The sequence below is a fragment of the Camelus ferus genome, chromosome 2, assembly GCF_009834535.1.
Source record: "Camelus ferus isolate YT-003-E chromosome 2, BCGSAC_Cfer_1.0, whole genome shotgun sequence".
Taxonomy (NCBI): domain Eukaryota; kingdom Metazoa; phylum Chordata; class Mammalia; order Artiodactyla; family Camelidae; genus Camelus; species Camelus ferus.
The window spans coordinates 118,457,402-118,480,045 of NC_045697.1; the positions used below are offsets into that span (position 1 = coordinate 118,457,402).

Consider the following 22,644-nt stretch of genomic DNA (forward strand, 5'->3'; position numbering starts at 1 on the left):
ATGGAGCATACTGAGAAATCAAAAGCTCATGTTGGAGAAGGTGGGTAAAAGGTAAAATCCCCAGAACAGTTACAATTTGCATCCCTAAAAGCTAGAAATTAGCAACAGAAAGGGGACTTCTATTTGTCACTGTGGAAATTTGATCTCCGATATTGCTCGGGTATAGTATGAGTAACAGCAGGAGAGTAATGTGTACGAGGGAGTCGCGTGTATGTAGTTTCACAGTGTTACTCCATGCTAGGCTGCCTTTTGGTTTTATTTTGTCGTGTTTTGTTGGTTTCTATTTATCATGTGCCTACAGTTTTCGGTTTAAAATACAGCAGAACTTGTTTCATGTTCCTCGAAGTGCTTCTGTGAAGAAGAAGGGTTCAGTTCCAGAGCACTGGCTGTGATTGCATAGTACACACTTCCAGCCGGGAGGGTGAGGCGTCGCCGGCTCGCAGGCTGGCAGGCTCTGCGTTACACCAATCCTGATCTCCCCAACAGCACATCACCTTGTCTCTTTACCTTCCACCTAAAACAATATTGTTTTAAGAACTCTTTCGAAACCCTTAGCAAGTGATTGAGAACATGCCGGGAAAGCCAAGGTAATCGTCAAGGAGTAAATTTATATTCAAGGAGCTGGGTCTTGACAGATCAACTTGAAATTTATATTTTCAGGGTAATGCTTCCAACCAGCCATACTTTGGCTGATCAATTACTGATGACTCAGTTACTCTTCCCCTGTGGTGGGAAGGGTGTCAGATACGAGAGGCCGGGTTGGCCTTCTGTCAGACTCAGTTCTTCACAGGTCTTTGTAGCCAGTGGCTAAATTATACATAAAAGAGCATTATTAAATTTATTTTGCTTATGGATAATAACCATAACTTTTCTTACATTTCTGATTTTGCTCTGGGACTGTGCAGTTACTTTATACATATATATCTCTTAATTCATTTTTTTTTTAAAAATCAGTATATGCAAATTTTATTTACAAACCAGAACCAGACTCACAGAAAAAGAAGAAAAACTGTGGTTCCCAAGAGGGAAAGGAGCTGAGAGGGATGGGTTAGGAGTTTGCGATTAGCAGACACACACTACTGTATATAAAATAGATAAACAACAAGGGCCTATTTTATAGCACAGGAAACTGTATTCAGTTTTTTGTAATAACATGTAATACAAAAGAATATGAAAAATACATATGTATGTACATGTATAACTGAGTCGCTTTGCTGTACACCTGAAGCTAGCATTGTAAATTGACTACACTTCAATAAAAAATAAAAATTAAATTTTTAAGAACCCAGTATGGGGAGAAAGTATAAAATCTTAGTTCAAAGTCAAGCTAACCAGATTAACACACAATTTCCTGCTTGGTGTACAGCCTCTATAAAATAATCAGAATATAATTTGTAACTGCGTCCTAGCACTTTGCAGATGAAACGGAGTCCCTTAGGAAACGTATATATCTTGTATGTATCACTATATACCTCATGACTTAACTTTAGCTAATTGACTAGACTTATGAAATATTAGATGATGATTTAATGAAACCCTTTAGAAGTGCATTCATGCTGAGCAGTTGACAGAAACAATACTTTCTGAATTGAAGTAAAGGATATACAAGTTAATTCACCAAGTTACCAGCATTTGTGAGACCATTAAGAACTCAACTCTTAGATGAGAATTTTAGACAGTGTTTAAAAATCCTTGAGTATTTTGCCATTTATCACATCACTACTAAATGAGCAGAGTGACAAAAATATCTAATAGGAATTGAGGATCTGTCCTGGCCCGGGTAACATGCTAAGCCACCCACCCATTCATTTAATATTCACAACAAACTCGTGAGGCAGAGGCTGTTACTTCCATCTGACAGAAGAGAAACGGAGTCTTAGGAAGATTGAAAAATTGGCTAAAGTAGCACATGTCACTGTGCCTGGGCCAGAAGCTAAGTTTTTAAAGATTAAGAGTTGTCGAAAGCAACCCATTCAGGGTGGATTGATTGAAACCGAAAACACCAGCACATTAAGACGATGGCGCCAAGAGGTTTGCATCAGCAAGAAGCATCCTCTGAAGAGCATCGGCATGTTCTCATTAGACCCCTGCAGTCAGCACTTCTATTTCTTGACCCCAAATGAGCCATGCAACTCAAGGTGAATTCTGAGTCCTCATGCAGGCACATAAAAGGATAACGTGTTTAAACTTACGTGGGTCTTGTTTTTCACATGTAGCATTAGGGTTTCCTAACTCATTACCTTTTTGTTTGTTTTATTATTTTTAAATCTCAGGACTCTTGCAAAAGATAAGGCTCTACCTTTCAGAGAAATCTCTACCATCTCCCAGTGACCGAGAGAAGCTGGACCACGACTTTGCCACCTCCACTTCCTTCCACGGTGTACACAACGTTGTCCGCAACCGGAGCAGAATTCGCAAGGTGGTCTGGTTGGCGGTGGTCCTGGGCTCGGTCTTGCTGCTGGTCTGGCAGATCTACGGTCGCCTGATCCACTATTTCACCTGGCCCACCACGACGTCCGTGGAGGTTCAGTACGTGGAAAATATAGAGTTCCCGGCTGTGACGTTTTGCAATTTAAACAGGTAAAAACTACTCTTTCAATAATAACAAGTCTCCATAACTTCACTAGTATAACTTTTCTTGGATGACTGAAATAGAGTTTATTATGTGATATTTAATATACATAAGACTATTGAAGTTCTTATATTGTCCTTAAAAACACACATTCAGGGGCAAAGAAGCTGACTGATTTCTTCTTTATTTTCCCTCTTTTCCTTCTTTCTTTCCTTCCACAATTATATGCTAGGCAAAGCACCAAACCCTGTGGTTACACAGATGTATAAGTCTTCATCCTTGCATTTAAAAAGCTTGTTAATTAGTAAAAAGGAAAGAAATATCAGTAATCACAAGGCGATATGTGTGGTAACTGTTCGTTACACTCAAGGTGTGTGCAGGGGCTCTGAGAGAACAGAGGACAGGGGACAGTCTCTGTCTGTGTCCTGGAAGTCTGGGTGTCAAACGATGGCCAGTGTGCAGGGGGGACCAAGAGGGAACCGCTGTGCAAAGGATGGAGACATGAGATCTCTGATGTGTTCGGGACAAGGTACTTACTCGAAGAGAAGCACAGCCAGCTCCCAGGGTGTGTGACCTGTGCACGCACTTGGTTCAGTGCTCTGCTGTTTGGGGGGCCTTGACCACAGCTCCCTCCAGAAGAGTGCAGTTTGCTGCCTGTGCGCCAGGTCTCCTGTGGGGAGGGCAGCCTTCCCACACGAGATCTTCCATGAAGAGCCTTGTAACCGCCTGTGGTCAACTTGAACAACCACAGGTAGGAGGTGCGCCTTGGGGCAGGGACGTGGTTTCCTTCAGATCCACCACTAATGGGCTATTTTGACCATCGGCCAGTCATTACAGCTTTTTAAGCATCAATTTGTGTAGGTAAGAAATGACATGATGTCATCTACATTACACGTTTGCTGTTCCGTGAGATGAGGTGATACAGACACCAGTTGTGCCATCCTGGGCGTTCTTTGGACAGGTGTTCAATATGCACTAGATACTACAGCTTGTTTGTGTGGTCGTTAGATATGTATCGAGGTATATATCAAGGTTCCAAAGAGTCAATCAAATGCCTCCCTAAAGAGTTTCAATGCTATTGCCCCATGGTATTTTAAATGGTATGTGTTCTAACGAAAGCAAAGATTGGTTAGAGTGATGGAAATGCTAGCTATCTTGATTGTGGTAGTGGTTTCATTGGTGTATATACACCTATCAAAATCCATCAGATTACACATCTGAAATATGTGTAGTTTACAGGAACCATAACACAATAAAGGTGTTAAAAAAAAAAAAGAATCCATAGCCATTAAAAAAAGCAAAGATTCGTTGAAAATATCCTTCATTAAAGGGAAAGGCCTGTGTTATTTTGTGAATGGCGGTATGAGGGCCCTCAGAGGTCTTTTCCCAGAGAAACAACCATAATTGGTGAATTTTATTTAAAAAAATCAACCATTTAGAAGTTAATCACCAAAATATAGAAGGAGTTCCTACAACTCAATAGCATAAAACAAAAACAAAACTCCTAAGAACTCAATTTAAAATGTACTCAAGACTTGAATAGACACTGTTCCAAAGAAGGCTTACAAATGGCCAGCAGGTATATGAAAAAATGCTCAGGGTCACAAAGCGTCAGAAAAATGCAAATCAACACCACAATTAGATATCACCTCACACCTATCAGACGGCCATTATCAAAAAAACAAAAGGACAACAAATGTTGAGGAGGATGTAAAAACCTTGGAACCCTTGCACACTGTTGGTGGGAATGCAAAATGGTGCATCTGCTACGGAAAGCGGGATGGAGGTTCCTCAGGAAATTGAAAACAGATCTACCATATGATCTAGCAATCTCACTCCTAAGTCTTTATCCAAAAGAATTCAAATCAGGATCTTGAAAAGATATTAACACTCCCATAGGCATTGCCTAAGATCTAGACACAATCTACATGCACACTGGCAGACAAATGGACAAAAGAAAAGTCGAATGTGCACAAAGTGGAATAGTATTCAGCTGTTAGAACAAAGGAAATTCTGTAAAATGAGACCATGTGCATCAACCTTCAGGATGTTATGCTAAGTTAAATAAGCCAGTAACAGAAATGCATATACTGCGTGACTGCACTTACGTGAGGTGTTGGATATAGTCAAATTCATAGCGCCACAGAGTGCAATGTGGCTGCCAGGGCCTGGGGGCGAGGGTAATGGAAGCAAGGAGTTTCTGGTCAAAGGGCACAGAGTTTCAGTTAATTAGGACGCATGAGTTCTAGAGATGTGCTGTAGAGCACTGTACCCACACTCAGCTTCACTGCACTGCACACTTCCAATGTTAGGAGGACCGATCTGCTAAGTATTCTTATCACAGGAGGTAACCCTTTTTAAAATTTAGCAGAAAAAAGAGAAAATTATTATATCTACTACAATAATTAGAATATCATAAAGTGTACATATATATATGTGTGCACGTATACACAACCACTTAAAGTATCTGGAAATTGTCCTCAGGGGATACAGAGAATGCAGAAATACTTACTCAAGAAAATGCATGCAATTGCAACAAGAACATGCAGAGTCTACAGAACTTGAGTCACAAACCACTCCTTCCTTCCCCGTTTCTGTCTCAGTGTGACAGAAGCTCCACTCCAGGTGGGTTTGACCAGGAAGACGGGGCTCCTTCTCCTCCCAGTTTCCAGTCGAGGGCTCCCTGTGCCTTGGCGGATGCAGGCTGTCAACATTCCCCATCCAATCCCTCTCTGTGTCGCAGAGGCTGAATTCCAGACGAGTACAGTTAGGCGGCTGGAGGCTCCCTTCCTTAAGGGACCCCTGCTTATGAGGCAGAAGCTCTATCTAGGGTGTGGTAGGTTGAAATAATCACCCTCATCTCCACCTGCCCAAGGATGGAGGTTCTGCACTGAGAGAGACAAAGTCAGAAGACCATATGCCACACCCCTGCTCAGAACCCTCCTTGTAAATATTTTGCCTGGAGGGAAAGGCAGGCCATGAGGCTCTCCCTAAGGGAATTCCGCTTAGAACAGAGCGTGGCGAAGTTCGCCTTGGCCTGTAACAGAGAACTTGTAAAGTTCAAGTCCAAGGGTGCTCTCAAAAACACCACAGATGTTGATGGTAAACAACCAAAATGAGGCTAGTAAGTCCATAAAAAGAACAAGATAAACCACAGCCTAGCTAGTTTTACAGTGGGAATCCAAGAAAGAGGAGTCCTCCTGGGGTCAGAAGAATGTTCGAAGACTGGTCTGAAAATCTGCTGTGAAAAGGCCCAAATTTAACTACCTTACACGCTGAAGCAACTTATGCCCCAGGATATTATTAAAGACAACAGAACTGAAGAGAATGAAAAGACAACCCACAGAATGAGAAAAATAATTGCAAAAGATGTATCTGGTAAAGAACTCATCAAGAACATACAAAGAGTGATTAAACCTTAAAAATTAGAAAAGAAGCAACTTGATTTAAAAATGGGCCTTTTTGAGTTTATTTTTGTGTATGGTGTGAGAGAGTGTTCTAACTTCATTGATTTACATAAACTCAAAATGGCTTAAAGACGTAAACATAAGGCAAGACACTAAACCTCCTAGAAGAAAATATAGGTGAAACATTTTCTGACACAAATCTTAGCAATGTTTTCCCAGGGCAGTCTATCCAGGCAATAGAAATAAAAGCAAAAATAAGCAAATGGGACCTAAATAAACTTATATGCTTTTGCTTGGCAAAGGAAACCATAAGCAAAACAAAATGACAGCCTATGGAGTGGGAGAAAATGTTTGCAAATGGATAAAGAAGTTGTGGTGTATTTATACAATGGAATACTACTCAGCCATAACAAAGAATAAAATATTGCAGCAATATGGATGGAGCTGGAGATCGTCATTCTAAGTGAAGTTAAGTCAGATAGCGAAAGAAAAATATCATATGATATCACTCATATGTGAAATTTAAAATAAGAAAAAAGAGGACACTACTGAACTCATCTACAAAACAGAAACAGACTCACAGACATAGTAAACAATCTTATGGTTAGTGGGGGAAGGGGATGGGAAGGGATAAATTTGGGAGTTTGAGATTTGCAAATGTTAACCACTATATATAAAAATAGATTTAAGAAACCAAACTTCTTCTGTATAGCACAGAGAACTATATTCAATATCTTATAATAACCTATAATGAAAAAGAGTATGAAAAGGAATACAGGTATGTATATGGATGACTGAAACATTATGCTGTACACTGGAAACTGACACACTGTAACTGACTATACACGTCAATTAAAAAAATAAAAAAGAAATAAAAGAAATGTAAGTTATGAAAATAAAGAACCATACATAATGCAAGGCAGAAATTGCTCAGCAAAATAAAATAACAAAGTACTTATTAAGCAAACGGACTACTTCTACTTTAACTGCCAAGAAGTCACTTTGACAATAAAGAGGCATTTATTGAATAAATATTTGCCTTACACTCACCATATTCCAGGCACTCTTCTAAATGTTTTGGAAAAAAATAATTTGACCATACAAGTAACATTTTGAGATGGGATATATTAAAACCTACCAGTGGAATGACGTGTACCATATATTAACATACACTAGATTTACACATGAGGACCCTGAGTCACAGTGAAACGAAAATATGTACTAAGTCACCCCGTGAAGTGGCTGTAAAAATCAGGCCTTGATCAGACGAGCAGAACCACCATGAGGGACAAAGCATAAAGTATGTATCATGGGGGCTGAGCCCCACTAAATCACAGGGGCTGGAAAGAAGTCCTTGTAGGTCTGCTGCCTCTGTTTCTGGGGCTGGACCCGAAGTCAGCAGGACTGGCGATTAGAAGGAAGGTAGATGTGTGTCACCACCTTCGGTCCAGCTTGGATTTGAACCTAGAAGTCTGCTCCTAAGTCCGCATTCTTAGCAGTGACCCATTCCCACCACTCTTGATGTTGGGTCCTGAAGGTCCCTTTAGAAGTACCCAGATCAAGGGCTGGGAGGCATTCTAGGCAAATGAAACGATGTGCAGAAACACAAGGTAGTTTACAGAAGGCGACAAAGACCTCTTAGGGACCTGTTTTTTATCACAGTATTATAAATGAGGAGATAAGATGGAAGAGACGACGGGGTCCAGGCATGGTCTGCTAGAGTCCTCTAAATACCGCCTTTATCTCCACTAATAGGTTCCAGACAGAAGCTGCCACCAAATTTGGCATTATTTTTTTCTTATGGCACATTGTATCCAAAGTCCTTCATCTTCAGGAAATCAGTACCAATTCCACTGGCTCTAAAGAGGCTATTGATTTTCTCGCAAGTCACCAAAACTTCAGCATTACGGAGTTCGTCAAGAAAAAAGGTTTTTATCTCAACAGGAGCACTTTGTTAGAATGCGACTTCTTTGGAAAGCCATGTGGCCCAGAGGTAAGGATTCCATATTTCTTCAAATACCATCAATATAATAAGCTACTTCATTGCACCATTTCACACTGAGATAAAGTTTACTCCTATGGAGAATCAGTCTGCATTTGATCAACCAAAGATTATATTTCATTATATTTCATTAGTTCAGCCTTATGGTACCAGGGGCATAGCATACACGTGAGACATACTGCCTTTTTCAAGCAGTTTGAAAGGGAAAAATAGGGAACAGACATCTCTGGTGATAGTCCTTCTAGAAGGAAAACCTTATCCATTTGTCTATATCCTGCCAAGGAGTCAACCAACCCCGGATCGGGGAGTACTTAGTGCACATTTATTGAAAACAAGGGACCCATGCAGGTCACTCCCCTGTTGCTCAGGAGCCATCTGTGCATGAAAATGTCTCAGTTAGATACTCCTGCACAGATTGACAAGTGTGGCTTACGAAACCCAACAACTGTTACTGGATACAAACCCAAAGGGCCAGGTGAGCCGTGCTTTCTGCTGTTTCTGCATTCTCACTTCAGGCCCTGTGATTAAGAAAAGAATTTTAGAGCAATGCAAACTTCCAAAGTGGCCAGAGTACCCCGCTGATTGTAGTTTCTTCGGTTTATTTTCGTATTTGAGGACTTTGTGCACGTCTTCACTGAATATGGAAACTGTTTTACTTTTAATCATGGCGACAACCTCCAAGCAAAGGGAAAAGTGGGTGTTTCTGGAAGAGGCTTAAGCTTGCTCTTCAACATCAATCAGGTATTGAATTTTCTTAAACTGAACCAGGGTTCAGGACAGGAACAATGTGTGGGAGTTTCAGAACCGTTTGTCTTGGGAGATGTTCTCATGAGTTCATTTTTTGTTAGTTTAGCCAAGAGTCTTATGGATGAACAAACTACTGGCTTAGAGATTAAAAAGGCACAACTGAGAGGCAGAACCTGGATAGTTTTAGCTGTACTACTTACTATCATCATTAGGACTCTGGAAATGTTCATGCCACAAAACAAGGAAACTAGAGATTTCTAAATCAGAATGCACATAGTTCATTTAAGACAACCCTATGCATTTTAAAAATAATTCTTAGGTTTTAGGTAATATGTTTAGAAAGAAGCCATACACAGACATTTGGCAAGTCCTAGGATCCATACTCCAAAACGCTGATGACAAACTTGCTTTGCAAAAGTGTTGTGTTACTGGACTTTGCCTAGCTCTGTGTGTCGTTGGTCCAAGAAGTTCTAAGGAAGCATGTGTCCAGACACCTGAGAATGCAGTGGTGTTCACTTCAGGAGTTCCTGGTAGAGCTCTCACCCAAGGTTATTTCTTACCTTCTGTCTTGCACAATCATTTCTAGGATTACACACTTAGAGGTATTCGGTTTTGTAAACAAAAAGTCTGAAATGCTGTTGAATGAAGTATCCAAAATCACAAGAAATTGATGGCAAAGATGAGAAATAAAACTAGCCTCCCTGAATTCCAGCAAAGTACCCACCTCCCCAATCCTAGTGAACAAAGCCACTGGTTACATGCCAGGAACCTCTCTTAAGGTGTGCTTCGTAACTCACCTGCGTCCATTCAAGACACTTTCCTTCATGTTCAGAAGCAGTGCAGGTACCCTGCTCCTGTGTCTACTTCATCAATATTTTCATGTTATTTAAGAATTAGCCAGATGGTCACTTTGAATTTTATATGATTAATTTTACAAGCTGAAGTTTCTCAAATATTTTTAGAATACAATTAAAATCTGCAAATTCAACGCAACATTCCACAAGTAAATAGAACTGAAATATTTCTCCAGACTAGCCAGTTAAGTGTTCCTTGGAGGGTCATGACAGGACCAGGGGAAACAGGGTCCGGAGTTTCAGATGCAAGATGAAGCATATTTATTAAATGCAATCTCATGTGCAGTTGACTCATTGACAAGAAAAACCACCCCATTTGCAAGGCCACTCCCCCTCCTTGTGGCCTGAAATCACAGCTAATAGCAAAGGCACCAGAAGTTTAGTCTTAAATTGGCTCATCTGACAGAAGGTTTATAGAAAATCTTGGTATATGTAAATAGTAAATTGGTGTAGCCACTGTGGAGGACAGTATGGAGGTTCCTTAAAAAACTGAAAATAGACCTACCATGTGATCCAGCAATCCCACTCCTGGGCATAAAAGGAATGGAAACAACCCAAATGTCCATCAACAGATGACTGGATAAAGAAGATGTGACATACATACATATATATATATATGTATGTAATGGAATACTACTCAATCATAAAAAGAATGAAATAATGCTATTTGTAGCAGTGTGGATGGACCTAGAGATTATCATACTACATGAAGTTAAGTCAGAGAAAAAAACATCAAATAATATCACCTATATGTGGAGTCTGAAAAATGGCACAAATGAATTTATTTACAAAACAGAGACAGATACGCAGACATAGAAAACAAACTTGTGGCTCCCCAGGGGAAATGGGAGGGGAGGGAGAGATTAGGACTTTGGGGTTTGCAGACACACTACTGTATATAAACTAGATAAACTACAAGACCCTACTGTAGAGCACAGGGAACTACATTCAGTAACTTGTAATAACATATAATGGAAAAGAAACTGAAAAAGAATTGATATGTATGTATGACTGAATCACTGTGCTGTACATCAGAAACTAACAACATTGTAAATCAACTAAAAAATGATTTAAAAAATTGTTTTGTAAAACTTAAATTCATTTTCCCATAAAAGCATTAAGGAAGTAGTGTGAGTCTTCACTTTTGTGGGAAAATGAATTGCCTTTTAAGTAAGACCAGATATTTTTGTTGCAAAGAGAAGAAGTGGGGTGAATAATTTTGTAAAGCAAATGAAGCAAAGAGAACAGCCAAGGAGGAAGCAATTGCAGGCAAGCAGGGGAGGAGAGGCCCGGGGACATCAGGCGAGGAGCAGTCATGATGTGCATTGTGACTGTCCCCTAAGGTGACAAACATCCGTGTGAAACCTTCCAAGCTTAGAAGTGGGAATCAGCCTTGAAAAGTATGTCTTAGGTGTTTAACTTTCGCCGCTTTCCTATAAAAAGAGATGGCATCCTGATACGAGATACCTGATTTTAAGCAAGGCAAGTGCTCTCCTGAGATGACCACATGCAATCTTAAACTCATGCAGCGTTGACGTCTACTTGCAGTTTGACAAGAAGCGCATTTTGGTTTCAGGAGGAATTCACGGATGACCCCACCCTTGGTTTTGTGGATGCTGGGATCGTCTTTGCAATCCATTCTCCCGTGAAGGTGCCACAGCTGGACGGCTTAGGCTTGTTGTCGCCAGTGGGGACGCACGCGCGGGTGACCATCCGCCAGGTGAAGGTGAGCGTCTGCAGACGCAGTGCCCGAGGGACATCCCTAATGCCTCTGCGTGGACACACCCTTCTCCCAGGCCTTCTGACACCCCAGAAATTCCATAGTTCCATTCAGATCCCTTACAGGGAGGCTCACATGTCATGAAACAGTGAATTCACATGCACAATATAACTGAACGCTGGCAGCCTCACCAAGTCCAGCTACACTTTGACTGTCATTCCAGTTGGAAGGGACAGTGTCTGAGGAAATGCCAAGGGGGCTGAACTGTGCGTTTTCTCAGAGGGGCATTCGAGAAGGAGAAAGTCTGCAGGAGGAGCAGGGTTTCTGGGGTCAGAAGTGTCTGGCTGGTTTCCACTTGCCAGATCCCTGCCCTGTAACTTCCTCGATTCACCTCCCGAATTTCCATCTCCTCTCTGCACACTGGGGGCTGCGGAGCAGGGGACGTTTATTTGCACACTGGGAGGTGGGGGGTACTTCCTTTCACAGCTATCAGGAAATTCAAGTGAAATGACACGAAGAAAGTGCTAAGCATCCTGCCTGGCACACAGTAGGTCCTCAGTGCAGGGTTTTCTCTGTGATTTTGGTTGCTGGTTTGTGCGTGGGTTGAGTGAGATGCTAAAATATCATTTCCATAAAGGATACCACTTTTCCTTGTGGGAGTTAATTTTTAGAGCAGTCGGTCTGATTTTATCGACTCACTGCAGGCACAGAGCAGTTGGGATGTGTGTTGAAGGCCAACGATTAGACTCACTTCCAGGGATTTTCAGGTTAACAGAGTAGGCAAAATACACAAATGCAGTCAACTGGAAAAAAAAAAATCAGTGACCTTCGAGAGAAAAGTGAAGATGTGTATCTCTTCTTGGGGTGGAGGTGCGTGAGTGAGCTCAGAAAAATCTCCTCAACCATGTGTTGACTTTGTCTTAAGACAGTGCATCAAGAATACCCTTGGGGAGAATGCAACCCTCACATCCAGCTGCAGAATTTCAGGACATACAGCACCTGTGGGTGCCTGAAGGAATGCAAAGCTCGGCACATAGAGCAGCTGTGTGGATGCGTCCCCTTCCTGCTTCCTGGTAAATAGACAACGGCTGCGTCCCCTCTTGACTTCTAGGTGCTTAACCCGAGACACGGAGATAAACGTGTCATGGAACTCTTTTCCATGCTTAAGAAAGTCTACGCTGCAAAGTCAATCATTTGACAAATGGCAGCTGGCAGACTGTACATCATGGACTCATCGTAGAGATTTCTGGAAAAGGAAAGAGCCCTGTGTTGTCTGAGCTGGTCCCCAGGTCTCATTTTCCACATTTTCAGCTGGGTGCTCTCGAGTAGCTAAAGCTGCTTATCAGGGTTTCCTCAGTGTGACCTCATTCCTAATTATCTTTCCAAAGTTACTGGGGAAAAGTCTGAACTGGTAGATGGAAAATGATATTATATTTTTAAAATGTCTCCTTTCTTACAAAACAAAAGCTGAGTAATATGGACCAGAAACTAGGCAAGAGGAAGTATGAAACACAGGCATGACATTTGCACAAACTTCAGGGTCGATCAAGTGTTTTCAGGACAATGTGTCATTTGGTTTGGTCCTCACGCATCCGTCTAAGTCAACTTACCGGTGAGGAAACTGAGATTTACAGCTATTACACGGACTAGCTACAGAATCTCCACCAACACGTTGTAGAGGACGTTGTCAAAGCCAGCCTCTCAGCTATGGGCCATTTCCTGAATTCCATCCTTCTTTGTAGTGGGGGAAATACCATTGCAAGAAAGAAGGAACATTTTGGAAAAGAAGGCTATTTACCAACAATGGTGGAGGTAGTTTTTTTCATTTTTCACTTCTTCACAAAGCACACTTCCTCTTAGTCCACTGAACTTACCCACAAGTTGTAAGTGGACTATCTCTTTTGGTCATTTTCAGGGCCATTAACTACACACTGAGGCTAACCTGTGATACATGGGTTATAGCAATGGACAAATACTGTATGAAGATGCAGCGGGCGGGTATAGTTCAGAGGTAGAGCGTGTGCTTAGTATGCACGAGGTCCTGGGTTCAGTCCCCAGTACCTCCACTGAAAAATAAGTAAACCTAATTACCTCCTCTCTCCCACCCCACCCCCAAAATCAATAAAAAGATGCAGAGGCTAAGTCTTTAAAGTCAGCCCGGGATTAAACCCAGCTCTGGTACATACTGATTTTGTCTCAAGGTCCACAGCAGGTGCTTAACAACTGTTGGCACTTCCCCGGCCCACCCTGCCACTGGAAATGCAGCCGACTGGGTGTGCGAGTGCGTATCAATTTAAATCAGTGAGCAGAGGGCGTGGGGTGGAAGGTGAACAGAATGAACAGGACATTCGTCCCTAACTGCTCAGGCCACTTTCTGAACCTGGGTTTCTTCATTTGTAAAACGATGATTTCCACATCATTGGACTACAGTAGAAAAAGAATGGGATGATAAATTCAAAAGCAATTTTAAATTTCAGAACTAGGGGCAGTTTAAAATTATTATTACTGCTTAAGAAGATTTTAGAATGATACAGATGGAAAGAAACGTGGAAGTAAAAAAAAAACACGGTTATCCTTCCTCTCAGTGTGGATTTCCGCGGGGTGTTATGTTTTCACGGGTTTTTTTTTTTGCAAAAGAATAAATGGATGGATGGATGGAAGGTATTTTGTCATTATGCCACTTATTTCATAAAATGTAAAGTCTATATTTACACTTATTATTTTTAAGGAAACGGGGTAGAGTGTGACCTGCAAAAGTTTTACAACTGTGTGTCTCCCGTACTCGGTAAGTGGCTTCATTTCTTCCTTTATTTTCAGGATTTATATGAAAGTTGCTCAGAGCAATACAAGACTCTACATCATACTGTGGATAGTTCAGAAATGAAACAGGAGAGGCTATAAGGGGTAATTTTTCAACGTCCTTAAAATTAGCAACTATAGCTTACATAGACACAGACAGTAAAACGAAACAGGAAGCCCTGTGATTTCAAGATACATCTGAATTAAAGGTACGCAGTGACAAAGTAACAGCAAGAGACCTCTGGGTTTTATTTCTAATTTTTTTAATTTAAACTTTACAGTCAAAATAGCTTCATTGATTTTTCTCATCACATAAATAAAGCATGCTTGTTGTGACTAGTGCAGACGTCACAAATAGGAAAGAGTCACGTGGGAGTCAGCAGACGTAGCACCGCTTTGAGAGTTACTGTCACAGCTTAGGTGACTGTTCTTTTACTCTTCATTTCATTACATGTGCTTTATAATTAGGTGCACAGATATAATTTTACATAAGTGGAGTCACAACCATACACGCCACCTTTACCTTCTTAAACAGCATTTTTTTGCTTATATCTCTCTTAACTTTCAACCAGTGTTAACACTCTAGAATACTCAGCCCTAATTTTCTCCACAAATGCAGCTTCATATTTATGACTAGGTCACTGGTTATTTCATTGAGATGGAATCATATTATATCCCCTTCTATGAAACCTGCTGCTCTAACGCACCGTGAAAACGTCTCCAGGGCCACAGGAATAGACTTACAGGCTCTTTTCAAGGGTGGTAACATATTTCATGGAACGGGTGTGGGTGGGAGAGATCTTATGGTTTTAATAGCTCGCAAGCTGAATACGTGTAAGTCCTATCACCGACCACTGATGTAAAGTTACGTTGTCAATTTCTTGTAATTTCACACCCCTGCCGGGGGCTGTGGGGGAAGTTTGGGGAAACAAATCATGCACGTATTATGGAATAGTGGGCTCAGGAAAGTGTGTATGTGTGTACATGTGTATACATGTATGTGTATGCATGTGAATGTGTACGGGTGTGTATGTTTATGTGTATGTGTGTACATGTGTGTACGTGTATGTGTGTATATGTATGTGTATTGTGTACTGTGTATGTGTGTACATGTATGTACGTTTGTGTGTACATGTATATCGTGTATTGTGTACATATGTGTGTACACGTGTGTGTGCGTGTATGTGTGTGCATGTGTGCATGTATACATGTATGTGTGCATCCGTGCGTGTATATGTGTGTGTACGTGTGTGTGTGTACGTGTGTGTGTGTGTGTGTGTGTGTGTGTGTGTAGTAAAGTGTGGTGGGTTTTGCCAGTAGTCTAACTAGAGGATACATACAAAAGTCAGGGCCTGAAGGAGAAGCAATGTTATAGAGTCTGGAAAACAAGCCTGAAGTTGGTCATTAATCAGGTTTTGCTGTATTAAGTTAAAATATAAATAAAATATGAATATCATTTGTTAAAGTAGTGATAGAACTTGTTAACCACAGTTTTAAGCATTGAAAGTGAAATGACAAAATATTAAAAAGCTCTTTCCCGCCCACTGTGAATAGAATAGTCCTCTTCTCTGAGTTCCTGGGTTAATTTTCATTTCAGACCACATTGAAGTTAAGGGACTGTGTACAAAGGGAACACATAATTCCAGCTGCCCTGTCCCTTGTGAAGAAACGGAGTACCCTGCTACTGTTTCTTACTCAATGTTTCCAAGTCACCAAGCTTTGAAACATCTTTCCAGGAAGTTGAATCGAAGCTGGGACTACATCAGGTAACCTTTTTCAGTCTGGTAAATTATTTGTAATTAACATATTTTCTTTATTTTCAAAGACTTGGGACATGAAATTCTGATCAACCGAAGGAAGCTATGACTTACATTAATGAATGATCGGTGGAAGCCTAGAATTCTAAAAGTAGAAAATTGAATTAATTGAATTGAGCGAAAGGTAAAATGAGGCCAGCCTGAGTAATTTGCTTATGATCTTACCTTTTTTTGGCCCAACCGGGAATAATGCTGACTAATATCAGTTCACTTGTGTAAACATGAAATCTCTTTCTTGTCTATTATTATGGTTGAGTCTTCTAAGAACTGTTTAAGGTAGACGGAGCACGGAGTAGCCTCATTTTACAGACGAGGGGACTGAGGACCCTGGCATTTTGAGAAACCATCCTGTGAAGGTAGTTCACACAAGGAATTTATGCCCAAAGCCCACGACTCGATATATTTCCACCGAGACATATGGCAGTTTTGATGAACTGAGGACTCTGTTAGGTTTCTTTCTGCTACACCATGCCTCTTAGAAATTACAAACCAAACGTCATAAAGAACTCTCTATTTTTAAGTCGGGGAGCAACCTTAACATTTCTCTTTGTATTTTATTTATATTTTCAAGCTGAAAACCTGAAATAGCAGCACAGTACATTTGGTGTTTGTACTTACAGCTATTATAATAAAGTATATTAACTAATTAAAAGCTGATTTACTTTTATGCAGTCAAGGCTCCAACTCTGAAAGCATGCTTTGATTCCAGTGTTAAGCTGGTATTTATTTTCATGAGACAAACAAACAAACTAAAAACGCTCTCCTGCGTAAATGCCTAGACAGTAAAGCATTCTTTCAAATCAGGAAGAAAAAGTATTTTCATCAAGACAAGGTTGCTAAGGTATCATTTCAAACACTTAGCAGATAAAAAGATGGAAAGTAGAAAAATCACAATTATATCTTTGTTAACACTTTGATCTCCAGTACAGATATCTATTTGTATTTCACTTTAATATGGAAACTGGTGTACTTAGAGTATTGTTGCCAAGTCCAAACTCGTTCTGCTCGCTGCACGACAGGCCAATAAATCAGGAGACGAGGTGTCGGGGCAAGGAATAGTGAGTTTATTCGGAAAGCTTACAGACTGACAGGATGGCAGACTAATGTCTTGGAGAACCATCCTGCTCCAGTCAGAATATGGGCTCCTTCTATACAAAAATACAAGTGGTTGGTTGTTGCAAACTTCTTGCTGCAGGCATTCTTTGTTCTTGCAGCCGTCCACGTGGGCCAGATCATGATGTCCCTGTAAACTTCTAACAAAACAGAGGTTATTCTCTATTTTGCAACTTGCCATTGCTACATAAGTGCTTAAGACCTAACATCCTTAAAGCTCAGAGCCCTGAGAATAGGCTCTCCTGGACATTTCAGGCTAAAGGCAACATTGTTTTACAGAAGGTACAGAGCTAAGCCTAGAAAGCAGGGCACAGTGGTTAAAGCTAAAGGAACAGATCCAATATAGTCAGGTTTGTTCTCTATTACAGTATGACTCCTTATTTAACTGTGACTGAGAAGAGCACATTGTGTGATTTTTGGCTGAGAGAGCCCCTGAGTTTCCTATTTAGCATGCAGAGAATGTAGGCGTGATGTTGGAGACGTTTTGGTGAATCAGAAAAGAAATCCATTGTGAAACAAGATGGTCCTAGAGAACATAGCTTGTTTTTTCCTAAAACTTTTATTAGAAGTAGTTATCTGGTTAATCTCATCATGTAACTAACATGTGTGGCCCATACATAGTTGGGATAGGGGAAGCCACTAGGCAGGTGGTGGATCGGCGCAGCTGGACTCAAGGGTGACCAGATCCTAGTCAGAGCCGGTGGTTAGAAGTCACACATAAATTAAAACACCAGTTTGTACACGGGGACCAGAAATCAAAGAGTGGTAAATCAGAAAATACAAGTAGTTTGTCAGGAAAGCAGATATAAAATCTTAGCATTGCGAACATTTGAAACAAAGCAACACCAGACCAGGACCAGTCCGGAGCCCCACACAGCGGTGACTGAATTCCATTAAGACGAAGATAAGAATTTAGCCTGACAGAAGCAGGCCACGTGGGAGTGAATGGACCGGTCAGTTGTGGCTGAATTTAGGTCAATTTCATTAGCAAAACAAATGAACTTTAAAAAATTTTTGGCCTTAATTTAACACATTCTTAGGTAAAATTTGTATAAAATTATTTACTTTATGCAAAACAAATTTATTCCCCTAAATACAGCAGTTACATTCAAGCACCCAGAAGTATTTTTGTTTTGTAAACGCAGTGAACTATTTTTCTTTGATTTTCTCATCCTTATTAAAATCCAGATTTATTTCATAATTGTGCCTCTCCTGACATAAACAAATATTCTTGGGCTAAAACCCTGAACAGTTTCACTATCACCATGAAGTGTAGACGGGACAAGTAACCTGCCTGAGAAAATACACGTCACAGTGTTTTTGTAGAGAATGAAATTCTCTTCTCTCAAAAACACAAATGACTAATGCTTGGAAATGGCTACAAGTTTTGTGCTAGGGAAATCAAACAGAATTATCAGTTTACATGCAAATTAGGAGCACCGTGGAGGACAAAAAGATCGCAATATTACTAAAATTTCTGGGCTCCTAAGACAACTTTATTAGTTCTTCCACTTTGGCAAACTGTTTTATTATTTGCAAATATTACAATACCCTCCAATTATCTACTTAAAGACAGGACATTCTCCTGTTGCCCAGGGTTAAACCAATAGAAATTAAGTAAACACATTAATGATAAATTTTGAATTAATTCTATTTGGGGATATTGATTTCTGAAATGGTAAATAATCAAGACAGTGATTTGCAGCCATGCTTCTGAGATGTATTTTGACACCACCTAATTCCAGGAAACTTTGCTAATAGGATCTATTCGTAATGATAATTATTGTTGCCTCTGAAAGTCATCAGCTGGTTGGTTTCCACCTCGGCTTATAAGACAGATTAATATTTATCTGTTCATTCGTTGGTTTCATCTTCAACATGTTCCCTTACTTGTCCATTTTACAAATATGCAGGGAGGGCGTACTGTGTGTCAGGGCTCCAGGGTGTTCTCAAAGCTAGAGACATGTCAGCGTAAAACACAAGCCCTGCCCTGATACATTTCCCCCCCGGGTGAGGATGGACGGTGAGCATGTACAGGCGGGTCAGGCGGAGGTGGTCCTCGGCACCAAGGAGCATGATCCAGCGAGGTCTTCCTGGGAGGTGACAGCCGAGCAAAGCCCTAAACCAGGTGCCTGAGGGGGAAGCCCTAGGCTTTCTTATCGGCCTAACTCTTCGGGGATGAGGAGAGGGAAAGGTGGCATTTGAAAGCTGTCAGCCCTGGAACGTCAAAACACGTCAGTGAATTGTTCAGACTCAACTGTATTTATACTCTCACACTTTTTAGCTTCAAGGTCACTTTGTACTCTTAAAAAATCACTGAGTCCAACTGAGCTTTTCTTCGTGTGAGACGTAAGTGGCAGTAATTGCCATTTTCGAAATTTAAGCTGTGAAATTCTTTTCTTGACTAATTCACTGAAAATAGCAATAATACTTGTACTGCATGGTAATGTAAGTGAAAGCTTTTTACAAACAGTAACATTTTCCAAGGCAAAATCAATGTTGGAAGAGAAGGGGTATTGGTTCAGAAGGTTGTTGACTGCTTCAGAGTCTGGCTTAATTAGTAGAAGCAAGCTGGATTCTCATTTGTGCATTTAACCTGTTGGTTTATGTTGCTTGGTTGGAGAACAGTTGCTTGTGTCAAACAGATGTGTAGCTGGAAAGGGGGGGTATGTTTTAATAGCCTTTACGGATAACTGTGATTTTTTTCCTTGATGACACATCCAACCTTGAGTGTGCTCTCTTCAGTGTTCATTGCAGTTTGTTTCTTACAGTTATCCCACAGGGACTGGGACCAACTATCCACTCAAAATTTGATTAGACTAGTGAGATTTATGATGCCAAAGGTGCATCAAGAGGATATGAAAATTTTATTTATTGCTCCCGTAATGACACTTTCTGGGAAGAGTAGGGCACGCTCCCAAGTAGAACCTCTGTGGGTCTGACAGAAGGGGATGATGGCTTTGCCTTCCCATGTGGTTATAAGGCAGGGCTTGGGTGAGTGGTCCCGGATGAGGACCAGAGTTCGTGTGGTTGGAATCTTCCCAGGTATCAAAGGAGAAACCCTGTACTTTCTTATCAGCCAAACTCTTTGGGGAACGAGGAGAGGGAAGGGGAGCATTTGCAAGCTGTCCACCCTGGAACGTCAAAGCCTATCAGTGAACTGTTCAGACGCAACTGTATTTGTATTGATTGATCTTGCACTTCGAACATGTGATGCAGAGCATCATTTACCGGAAGTTCGAAAAATTCTCCGAGCTATGGCACATTTTCCAAATATCAGTCCACTTTGTTATATAATATACACTTCATTTTAATAGCATTACTTATCCTATCATAAAAGTCCTTAAAAAGTGGGGAGCTGAGCTCATTATAGCAGACACAAATTTTCCAAAATTCTAAATGCAGTGTAAAATCAAAGCTTGACATTTATCATTGACTACAAGTCTTATCTGTTGTTTTCCTCAATGCCACAGAGCTGTTTTGCTCATTTTTGCTGCAAATGTCTGCCAGATACCAAAGTCTGAATAACCACAGTTTGTCATTCATTCATTCTTGTGGAAAGGCTATTCCGTCTAACAAGTGGCTACTGCAGCTTCCGTGAAACAACAAGCCTAGTGAAAATCTCAAATAACGTGTTAGTATTTTATGAGAATGACGTTGACCCTGTGACCCTCCAGAAAGGATGATGGGGCCCCTAGGGTCCTGCGACCACACTGTGAACGCTGCTTCCCTAAAGGGGGCCTCAGCACTCCACGAGGAAAGAACATTTCAGAAGGAGGGAAAACCAAACACAGAAGGAGGTCATAGGCCAACAGCACGCCCCGTGCATGGCTAGAGGAACACTGAAGCTGCCATTCTGCCTTCTTCATTGAGGATGAGGTTGGTGTGTCAGGAGGCAGAGGAAGTGATGGCCAAGACTGCCTGGGTGTGAGTCACTGGGAAGAGGTGGTGGCCGATGGAAACCCCATAAGGGCCATGGAGGGGTTTCACTGGCAAATAATGGGAAGTCTCTGGGGAGTTCTGAGCAGGTGAGTAAGGTGATTTGCAAGTTGTATGAGTATTATTTTGCTTTTTGTGTGAAGAACAAAGGGTGTGTATCCGTGGGGTGGATTACCTTAAAGTCAGAAGCAGGAAGACCAGCTGGAAAGCTACTGCGGAATCCAGTGAGAGGTGATGGAAGCTTAGGCAAAGGTGGTAGCGGTGGGTGGGGTGAGAGGAGCTTGGATTCTAGTTTATTTTGAAGGTAAAGCAAATATTTACTGATGGATGGGTTGGCTGTGCAGTGTTATTGTATTATAAGTCGGGAAATGTCAAGAGTTTGACTTGGAATATGTTCGATTTGAAATACCTATTGAACATCCAAGTAGCACTAACCAGAGGCAATTCAGTATATCAGTGAAGTTCAAGGTGGAACTCTGGGCTCCTGTGAGGGTGCATGAGATGGCACAGAGAGTTATCATTTTAAAACAGTGGTTAGCTCTTCTGGTCACAGTAAGAAAGCAGACTCTGCCCTAAATAATATATTAATGATTTGAGATAAATGACTACCATTTATTGAACACCCAATATTTGCCAGGCACTATGCCAGTTCTTTTCATATATTATTTAATTTCGTCTTGGAGAGCTCTAAAATCCTGACTACAGATAAGACAGCTGATACCCAGGAGATCCCCCTGGTTTCTGCAGGAGTCACAGAAGTAACACGGGACAGGACCAAGATTTGAATTAAAATGAGACACACACTCAGATGCTTGTAAATATTCTAATATACTCAGGAGATATTTACATTTAATGTCTTTTTCCAGTTTCTCAGGAATGAGGCATAGAAAAATGATTGGATCAGAGGAAAAATTCTTTTCCCTAAATACCAACATAACACGAACGCCTTCCAAACGAAGCTCTTGTGATTAGTACTGAATACAAGGATGTTTCTCAAATCTGATGTTAAACAGCATCTGAACCAAAAATAAATGCTACTTTTGCCAAAGAGGAATTGAAAGGAGTGCTGACAATCTTGAGCTAGACTAACTCTGTTTTTACCCCCAGGGAGAATCTTGTGAACATTGAAATAAACTATGGTGACTTAAACTATAAGATTACCCAACAGCAGAAAGCAGTCAGTGTGTCTGAGCTACTTGGTAAGTCGTTCCTCAATTTAAAAAATATTCTATCAGATTTTTTATTTTCATCTTTAAGGTTTAGCTTATCAGTGGAGGAAAAGAATCAATAGAGATTGTCATCCACCTGCCATTTAAATCTGACACTTTTCCACTCCCTGGGCACCCTCCAGCAAACTTGCAGAAGCGCTCACAGAGAACAGGCTGTGTCTGTCACACTCACACTCAGCATTCCGCCTCCCCTCCGACACCGCCCCGGCAAGGGACTATTGTCGCGTGTTGCACTTTCTGGGTCGAAGTTCTGGCGTAGGTTTCTCAGACTCCACCCAGAGCTCCACCCAGATGGGTTGAAAGAGACCAGGCAAGCAAAATCTGGCACTGCCGATGCGACCACTGCCTGCTAGCGCTCCTCCGTCACTCGGTCCTTAGCAAACGTCACCGCCGATTTCCCAGTTCTGACTGCATCTTAGAGCAGGGCATGTCAGGGACAGGAGCA

The 22,644-nt window shown here is 41.1% G+C and overlaps 1 protein-coding gene and 1 long non-coding RNA gene across 3 annotated transcripts in view; one reads left to right on the forward strand and one right to left on the reverse strand.

Moving 5' to 3' along the window:
* The window catches only part of ASIC5 (acid sensing ion channel subunit family member 5), a 23,961-nt gene continuing 1,317 nt past the window's right edge, over positions 1-22,644 (forward strand). Inside the window, exons 1-9 of one of the 2 annotated variants that reach the window (XM_006175431.2) lie at positions 1-40; positions 2,274-2,580; positions 7,735-7,972; positions 8,597-8,722; positions 11,159-11,308; positions 12,228-12,375; positions 14,031-14,087; positions 15,699-15,867; positions 22,078-22,169. In XM_006175431.2, coding sequence (XP_006175493.2) covers positions 1-40; positions 2,274-2,580; positions 7,735-7,972; positions 8,597-8,722; positions 11,159-11,308; positions 12,228-12,375; positions 14,031-14,087; positions 15,699-15,867; positions 22,078-22,169 — 1,327 coding nt within the window. Of the gene's footprint in view, positions 41-2,273; positions 2,581-7,734; positions 7,973-8,596; positions 8,723-11,158; positions 11,309-12,227; positions 12,376-14,030; positions 14,088-15,698; positions 15,868-20,917; positions 21,060-22,077; positions 22,170-22,644 lie in introns of those variants that run through there. The other variant, XR_004324040.1, reaches the window with a different exon arrangement.
* The window catches only part of LOC116667225, a 13,014-nt gene continuing 7,329 nt past the window's right edge, over positions 16,960-22,644 (reverse strand). The window contains exon 3 of the long non-coding RNA XR_004324041.1: positions 16,960-17,171. This is a non-coding gene — a long non-coding RNA (uncharacterized LOC116667225). The remainder of the gene's footprint in view (positions 17,172-22,644) is intronic.